We start from the raw sequence: 9,444 nt of genomic DNA, 5'->3' as shown, positions 1-9,444 counted from the left end.
CAACAAAACATCTTCCTCTGTCTCCAGGCTCCTGACTCCTACATACCCGTCAGAAATCTCTTTGCAGTAATCCAGCAAAGTTTAACTTGCCTTGGATCTCCAGAATTCCAAGGGAGGACAACAGGAGGTGAAAAAGGGTTGAAACGACTCTAAAAAGACAGAAGGAACCCTGCCCAAAGGGGCGTGTCCACAAGGAAGTGTAATACTGGAATTTTGGTGGTTATCTGAGCAGCTCACTGAGAGAGGCCCTCAGTAAAAGAGTGAATTTTGGTCTAAATATGAATATGTTATTTTAAAACCACATTTCATTAAAAGCACGTATTCATCATTAGTGCTTCAGAATCAAAGAGGGTGGGGTGCAACCCAGCTGAGGAAAAGAGAGAAACATGTGCACTGCAAATTCACAAATGTTTTCTGCTGTATTCACATCAGAAAGAAATTTCAGAGTCTATTTCCTGTACTGTGGGCTGCCACAGCTTGCTGGGACTAAGAGGGAAGTTTCACTCCAGGTTCTCCTGAATGCTGACCATGCTGCTTTTCAGGGCTGTCTCTGCAACAGGTCAGGGAAGATGATTTGAAGCTAAAGGGGTCAGAATTAGGTTTCGCATTTCTAGACATTTGGAATACAGATTTGCTTTCTTAAGTCTAGCAAAGATAAAATGCAACATTATTTTTTCTGCCAACAATAAAACCAATAGATCTGCCCATAAAATTATCACCTCTTTAATTTCCAGGTTTTTAATTAATATCCCCACTGACAGAAACCTGCTTGCAACATAGAACAAAGCCCTGTTTTGCTCATGCAAAACATTAGTTCATCCTACCAACATGGTAACTCCTGGCTAATGATGTCTTGGAAGACTCAGCCATGCTACTCACACTTCCTTCCAATCATCCCTAGAAGTATTGCTTCCTCCATGCTTTGTACTGCATAAACCCACTGCTGGCCCTAAACAAAGCCAAGGAAAACACCAATGATGATACTAATTCTTCTAGCCAGGTCACAGGCTCACTTTCCCACTCTCACCACAATACACCTTTCCAGAAGTTTAAGGAACAGACGGAGAAGGGAAAAAGAACCTTCTGCAACGCTTGCTCTATGTCTGAGCAAAGGAACAGGGTGACTTCTTAAAGCCCTTAGCACTGGGCTGAGAGCCAGGACCACCTTTGATATGCTACTCCTTTGTGGTCTCATTTCTTCCCTTATAACAGAGATTTAAAAGCCACTTGTTTCCCACCAATGACAAGAAATGACATAAGAATCAGTTAATATCTTGATGGTGGTTTGGAAAAACAAAACCACAGCCAGCAGGACAGCTTCCCAAAGAGCTGAAGTTTCAGTACAAACTCATTCTATCTCAAATATTATATGAGAAAAAAAATCCCAAACCAATACGAACTCAAAAAAAAAAAAAAAAAAGCTTGATATTTAAGCTGTTTAAATTTCTCCCTTGATTGGAACCTCTTACAGCAGCTATGAAAAAAAACATTTTCCTTTGTATTTAGCAAACACCAATTCCCCTTCCACCCTGTTGTTGGTAATTGGGTAGAGACAACCCAAATTCCCTGTGTTTACACAGCAGCATCATTGCCAGTGTCAGTGCAGCCCTAGGAATGCTCCTTGCCTATTGGCTAATACTGTTGCAGAGCCAGGAGAAAAATCATCCCAACAGTATCAGTGAGAGAGAAAGAAAACTACTTAAGCAGCATCAAAAAGTCTAAGATAATTTTTCTGCCAAGTAATGATTAACTAAAGGTATCCTTTTACAGTCTGGAACACAAATGCTGTAACAAAAGGGATATAAAATCTGTACTTATCTACTTGGGTTCTGGAGATGAGCAGATGCCTCAGAAAAGCAGTAACAGATGTTTTAACATCTCCTGGCTGATTAACTGTGTGCAAATTTAAACATGGCTACTAGTGAATTTCATTCCCATCCTCTCCTGAATCAGCAAAGAAAACAGAAGGACTATTGAGTCTCCAGGCACACCTCCTACCTCCAAATAGTGCACTGCTTCCAAGAGAGCTCAGGTAACACAGAAATAAGAGCACGAGAACCACAAAGACTCAGCACACCTATCCCTGGAGACGGTCTCTTACCAGGAATGCTCAATGCTTCAGAAGATGCTGTTAAGAATCACCCAAGTGTTCAGCTGAAGATCAACATGTTCCAAAAGGCAGCTTCTCTTGAATATCTGGCTGTTAGCTGATGGCTCATATTCTATAGAAGGGTCATGTTCAGGTTGTTTTTTCTCTTCAACCCTTGAAACAGACAGTCCTTTGTTTAAATGCTGTGAGTTGCTGGCCTAGTGCTGCCCAATGGTAACTGGATTGATGGAAGGACATTTTTAGTATGATCCATTTTGACAGTGTCTGCCCAGCTGTCTCCCTGCCACTTCTGCTAACTTATCCTTCCAGCTCTGCTAGTTCCAGAACAGAACTCACACATCAAAAGACAGAGTCAGGGTTATCACTGGTTCAGCTCAGAAGTGCGTGTAAGAGTCACTTTCCCAACTCAGACAAATGTGAGAACTCAGGATATCAGTTCTGAGCCCAGAGCTGAAAATAGTGCACACTCCTACAGAAGGAATAGAAGTCCTTAAAGGGCAGAAGGGCAACCTAAAGGAGAGGGAATAAAACAGCTCAAAGAACCCCACAGAAGCCCACTTGGCTGGGGCAGCAAAGAAACTCTCTCAGGCTATGTGTTGCCTGGAGTATTCACTTGCTCAGAAATGCATCCTTGAAATGCAAAGCTTTTCTGTCTTCCACTATGGAACAGCTGAGCAGCTCTGCCTCGCCACCCAACACAGGCTCTCAAGGCCACCACACTGGGGACACTGCCTCACCTTGTGTGTGCAGTGGCTCACTCTGCTCCCACGGGAAGTAAGGAAGAAAAGGGAGTTTTCCTGGTACTTCCAGTGGAAATGGGCTTTGCCCAACCATGTATATGCAGTAGTGAAACCAGACAGTTCTGGGACACAGCCCAACGCGACCAGAATCAGCACCTAAACTGAGCCAGACCCCACAATCAGGAAGCACAAGGCACGCTCTGCTGTCCAGAGTGAAAAGATTATACATTAGAGATGAACTTCTTGAACAAGAGGAGATAACAGAGCGTGATTTCAGTCCAACTCACTGTCTCTCATTCTCAAGCTCCAATCAGTCTGTATCACAGAACTAGTAAAGCCTTACAAAAGCACACTGCCAACTGCTTTTCTCTGGGTTACAAACACATGGAAGAATGGGAGAGAGATGGTAACAGCAGAGACAAGCCTCGGGAGATCCTCCAGGTGGGGTGAGATCCAGCACTGTAGGATTTGATTCTCTTTAGACTTTAGCCAGTAGATATATGGCAGGACCTATGGAAACTGTCCCATTAGATTTTAGAACACAAACACAGCAGAATGTCATCATAAATAAGCAAAGTCTGTGTTAAAAAATTCTAAGTACACAGCATTTTCTCCAGTTCTGACACCTTTTTAATAGAAATCACTTGTTTAGGAAACAAATAGCACTTTTGTAATTTTTTTTACAATGTTTCTTACCTTGATCTTATTTTAAGTAACACTAGGAAGACCTCAATATCTTTTATTTTCCTTTTTAATTTAAAAAAGTTGGTTTTTTTCCCCCAGATACAAAGATTTTGCCCTTGCATAAAAAAACAGTGCCCAAAACGATGACACAAGGACTCACAAAGACTCACTGTATCTCACTGACACTATTACTTCTAATCTATACCATGCAAGGTCCCATCTACCTCTTTAATTAGACTGTCAGCCTGAAAAACAGCTTTTCTATTCCTTATTTAGTTCTTGTTACCAAAAGAAGAGAAAGGAAGTGAAAGAAAAGGACATTTCTCCGTTGAGTTCACACATCTGGGTTATGTGCTACTTTGTTCAGGATACCTGTGTTGTTTATAAATACAGAAAAGGGATGGAATCTCATTTTCAAGTAATTGATGCACATTTTCTCTTGGGACACCTCCATCCAATGCTCCAAGCTGACCCTGGCTTCTGGCCCTCTCTTTTCCCATTCCCAAAACAGACTTTCTGGATGAGTGTGAGGACCCATAGGCTCTCAGGCACATGGTGTGATTCTTGGGGTGTCCAGTAGGGCCAGGAGTTGGACTCGGTGATCCTGATGGGTCCCTTCAAACTCAGCATATCCTATGATTCTATGTGCTGGTTACTCAGTGAAAAGTCCATCTCCTTTCCTTTTGTACATCTCCTGTCTAAACAATAGTAAATACTGCTTATTTGATAGACTTGTCCCTTCTGGGCACTGGGATTTGATAATTTATATTTCTGGTTTTTTGGTTTAATAGTACTGAGAGTTTAGAAACAGGAAAAGCCCATAGGCTCTTTGGACTTGTTTTTGTTTTCCCCTAGCTAAACAAACTGTTCTGCAAATAGGAACTTGAAACCTGCTCTCCTCCCTTATCCCTGCTCCTCACCCCAAACAAAAATAAAACAAACCTATAGTGGCTGTGGAGGCTGCTGCAGGCACACACTGGTGTAAAATATAGAGAGAGTAAATATATTATTTCACTTGGCATGGTGCTGGCAAAGAACCCCCAGCTGGCACTATTCATGTAACATGATCCAAACTTCGCATGTACACACAGAATAAGAAGGATCAATTGGCAAACTCCGGTGCCGCCCGGCACAAGCATCTTCACGCTCTCTCTGGAACCAAAGAACTAAAGAATTCTGCACTTTCCAGAAGAAATCCAGTTTTGCTTTTCTAGAGTTTCTTTATTTTGCTCTTTCTCCTCGCCGCCACCTCCCTTGGCTCCTTCTTAACTTCACTGTGTTATTTAGTCTCATCGCCCTTGTTACAGTTCACCATGCAGCTCTGGGAAGGGGAGGGGGCTAAGGTGGAGGTGGCAGCATTAGTATTGTTAGTGGAGTCCATGCCGTTGGAGATGGCTACTGAATTGACCTCAGAGTTTATGGGTTTTGAAAGGTCGATGCCTTGGATGAGGCGGATCAGCTGTTTTACCTTCTCCAAGGAGCTGTGCATCTCCTTCTGTTTTGCAAGGATGGTGTTCTTCATTTCCATGCATTTCTACAGCAAAGCAGAAAATCAGTAATAAGTTCGAGCTTATGAATGAAAGAAGGCAAGAGAAGGAATATGATGTTCACAGATCTAAATGTAAGTACCCAGAAAAGACTGCAGCTGCAACTTCACTTTTCCAGCCTAGAAGAAAAGAGACTCTAGGCTGTGTTCAGAGGAGAATTCATATTTGCAGGCTGAGGAAATAAATTGCCAAGACGTATCTGTCACCTGGTATGGCTCTCTTTCATTCCAAGGTGTTGTGCATATGAACACAGACAGCTCCATCCTTTTGTGTTTCTTTTGAAGGAAAACTTCCAAGAGTATGTTCTTACAATTCTTTCTATTAGTATTGCATTACTGAAATTTCTTTAACTCAGATCTGCAAGCTCAGGCATCCCACTGCAGCTGACTGCTGACAGTGTGTGTGCAAACCATTAATGGGATACAGCCTTTGCTTTCAAATACATTTTAGCAGGAACATCACTTCCTTCTCTCAATAAGTAAAAGGGCACTTGAAAAGGAAACCAAACTCCCCCTTCACTTGAAAATCTTATTTTGTGGCCACTTCATTCTCTTAGAAGTGGTAGTAACACAGCTAGCTCATCAGCTAAGTGCCATGGCAAGGTAACTTTAAAAAAAGCCCACAAATGATGTTTCAAGAGTGAAAAACTGCTCATATGTCTATTTGAAACTCACGAAAATGAGGAAACAGTAGCTATGTCTGTTACATTCAGGTTTTTACATGAAGATGGCAACCTTCCTACATTTTTAAAATCTTTTATCCATGCTGATTTCCAGACACTGTTGGTTTTAGCTTTACTGTTTTCACATGCAGCTCAGGGCATCATAATAACCCTAAAGCATCTAGATCTAATATGCCTGTTTTGGACAGGTCCAATGTAAGTATGAACATTCTCCTTGCCCACTGCCAATCCCTCATGTTAAGGCCTTGCATCTGCCTGGGTACATCACTGAGAAACAGTGATAGTTGTCTAGTGCTGCTCAGGTTACACTCAGCTATTGCTAACCTGAAGGTGACAGTGGCCAGGACTGCTAGCCAGCCCCTCACAATCATTTTATTTGAATTGACAGCACTGAAGGATCTGTAAAAGCAGGACACTTTTGCTGTAATAGGCAAAGACAGGCAGCCTGGAAAGTGCATCTGTATCTAAAAAGTCTGTAATTATGAATCCAGCCGTACAGATATTGCCACACAGGAGATTTCGCTTTTTTTCATTGTGTGATACTGACTAGGGCTGCACCAAGAAGGGGCTCAAACTTTAGACTGGCATCTCAAGAGACTGATCTGCACATTAAGGTGAGAAGAGTGACCAAATCAATATGTATGTTCCAATTACTGCAATAAACTAAGGTGGAAACAAAGGTTTCTGGTTTGAAGTATGACACAGTCTAGTTAATACCATGCAGAGACATCTGCAGTGTGCAGCTGCTGACTGCCAAGGCTGCACATCAAGGTCCTGGTAGCCAGCCTCAAGTAAATGGTCACTTTTGCATCAGAAAGGTCTGGAGAGTGCACCAAGGCTGTCACTGTCACTACACACAGAGGCCCAACCATTCTTGCTTAAGTGAGACACTAGAGCTGGACTCGATCTACTGCCTACAGACAAAACCACTCTGGGTCATTTTTGTCATCTGCTGATATTATATGTCACCATACATCTACCTACATGTTCAGCATGGATCATGTATAAGAGACTCAATGTAAGCATATGTTGCCTTTATTTCATTCCTGCTCCCCAAAGTCCTAAAAAGCCAAGGAAAGCACTCACTCAATTCTAAATAAATCCAGTGCATGACAGGTCTAGTAGATGGAGTTGCTCTATAATGGTTTTCTCCCTGTGTTGTGGCACCAGAACACAGGTCATGGGTTATTTGGGAGGACAATACTCACTGTTATAGAATTGCTGAGCTGTTTGACCTTCTGCTCTAGTTGTTCTCTTTCCTGTTTTAAATCTGAACTCCATTTAAGTAGTTTCTGTTTTTCCTCTTCTTTTGCTGCAAAATAGAATATTCAACAGAATATTTTAAATATTTCTCTTACAGTACTGGATTCTATCCAGGGTCTAAACTGCTTCATGTAAAGAGGGGAATTGTGTTTAAACCAATGCTTAACAACTTGTGCACTGAATCACTCCCAAAATTTTACCTACATACACAAGCATAACATGCTTAAGAAATATTTAGACTGCTATTTTCACTTCACTAGTGATTAAGGTTATTTCCTTTTGTATGACAAAATTTCCTTTTGTAAAGGAAATTCTATCCCACTCCAAAAATAACATCTTCCATTATTAAAAGTGAAAGAAAAGTGTTCATCATTTTCTTACCTGCTTTATATGCAATATATGAATGAACAATTGCTAAAGTTCCTGGCCATGGGATTGCTTCCTCCTTCTTTAGCATCTGAAAGAAAATTTTCATAGAGATTCAGCTGGTAAAAAACCTACCTCAGAGAAAGCAAAAAGGAGAGAGAGAAAGAGGGAAAGATTGAGGATTTTCTTTCATGGCTATCATTAGCCTCAGCCCTGTTAACAAGAAGCTTCACAGACCTGATCTGAGATTTAACAGAGGGAATTATTCACAACTGTATTGTGGCTCCCACAAAGCAAGCCTATTTCTTACAAATGTCAGCATTTTCCTAAATTCCCTCCATATCCACAAATAAGTCTGCTAATGATACTGAGCAACTTAAAAGAGGAATGAAAGGATAATACATCTGAACTCAAAACTTGCCAGGAGACATAAACATTACTTCAGGGTTCAGTCAAATTGCTGATCTTAGTTGTTCTGGGAAAGAAGTTTTTATGCTGCAGCCCAGTCTCTGCACCCTACATTCAAACATCACACTTCTGACTAGTAAAACATGAAACAGTCCTATCACCCTTCTTATCAGAATCATCTTAATAGACTTGTTAAACTCTCTTTATAAGGGTAAGCACCATTTTTGTCTTTTAGATCCTCCCTACATTTTGCTTCCTAACAAACTTTAAGAGGAAAGACACATATTTTTAGTTCGTGATCAGAGTGGTGTCTCAGAAGACAGAGGACTTGGTCAGTTTACAGTGAAGTTACTCAGATTTCCTCCTTAATTTTGTTGGAAGCTATCACAGGAACATGAAGAGGAGGGATAAGGTGAGAGTAGGCAAGAGCAGGAGTACACAAGTCAAATACTCCCTCCTCCCTAGCAACTACTGACCAAGTCACTTGAGTTTTGCATTTTCATTCTTCTGAGCAGCACATCATAGGTCAGGCTGTTTTCTCATGCTACCACCTGGCAACCAAAGGCCACATGGCTGACCAAGCAACACGCTGTGTTAGACAGGACACAGCTTCAGACTGCCTATTATCAGCAACCCTTTGCAACTCCTAGAGTTCCATGGAAGGGTTAGGAGTACAACAGTTTACTTTTTCATCTTGTATGCAATCTCAATGCAATTATAAACAAAATATTTAAATATAACCTGCTCACTTCAACGGTCTGTACATTTTCAGAGAATGATCTGGAATGAAACTGTTCACCTATACTCATTATACTGATGCTGGATGATATTATTAAAGAGATCACTGAAGACAGCAATCAGACATTCTGATGTTTGATTCATATAAGCAAGCAGGAGCATATATTTGCTCTATGTACTGCAGTGGGCTTGTGCAAATCTTTTATTTATTTTTCCAGAAGAATTTACTAATAACTTTTGAAGAAACAATGAGCTTAAGATGAACATCAGAATTTCTATGGGTTGTAGATAATCTTTCCCAAAAGTCTGCATACTTTGATCCAGAAAAAGAGTAAAAACATAAGGGTAACAAACAAAGACCCCAAATTTGGAAGCAAGACCTGACAGTTTTGTATTAGCACAAATTCCAACAGAGGTAATAATTCAATGAAATTCACACAAGCTTTATTGCACATGAAATAGATTTGTTCAGTGTCAGGCTGTCTTGGTCTAAGTAACCCAAGCAATCTGGTTATTTTCTTTAACACCAAAACATTTTCACATGCATTGCACTTAACTCCTTGTCTGTCAAACAATACCTGGTCTTGGCATTTGGGACAGATCCACATGCCCTTAGGAATGGTTTTCAGAGGCGGGTCCAGACAATCCAGGTGATAAACACGTGAACATGTGTCACACATCAGCAACTGCCCACTTTTTCTGCAAACGCTGCAAAAATCCTCATGGATATCACCCTACAAAATTGAGAGGAAAGGGTTTGGGTGAGAGAAAGCAAGAGAGAAAGCAAAATTTGAACTTTGAACTTTGATATCTACATCTTAGTTGAATTCAAGGTTTACAGCACCAACTATTTTTAAGCTGATTTCAAAAGGTCAAGCCTTTTTTAGACTGTGAAACAGGAAAACC

At 40.9% G+C, this 9,444-nt stretch overlaps 1 protein-coding gene across 8 annotated transcripts in view; it reads right to left on the bottom strand.

Moving 5' to 3' along the window:
- Positions 1-3,462: 3,462 nt before the first annotated feature.
- The window catches only part of PHF21A (PHD finger protein 21A), a 125,497-nt gene continuing 119,515 nt past the window's right edge, over positions 3,463-9,444 (bottom strand). For all 8 annotated transcript variants that reach the window (XM_041397254.1, XM_041397270.1, XM_041397245.1 and 5 more), the window contains 4 exons: positions 9,117-9,272; positions 7,408-7,483; positions 6,972-7,075; positions 3,463-5,068 (listed from right to left, as the gene is read on the bottom strand). In XM_041397254.1, the coding sequence (XP_041253188.1) occupies positions 4,814-5,068; positions 6,972-7,075; positions 7,408-7,483; positions 9,117-9,272 (591 nt within the window). In that variant the 3' untranslated portion in view covers positions 3,463-4,813. The remainder of the gene's footprint in view (positions 5,069-6,971; positions 7,076-7,407; positions 7,484-9,116; positions 9,273-9,444) is intronic.

Source organism: Onychostruthus taczanowskii, unplaced genomic scaffold (assembly GCF_017590055.1).
Source record: "Onychostruthus taczanowskii isolate IOZ18803 unplaced genomic scaffold, ASM1759005v1 scaffold1, whole genome shotgun sequence".
NCBI lineage: Eukaryota > Metazoa > Chordata > Aves > Passeriformes > Passeridae > Onychostruthus > Onychostruthus taczanowskii.
The sequence above is the reverse complement of the archived record's forward strand: the minus strand, read 5'-3'. Positions and strand labels throughout refer to the sequence as shown.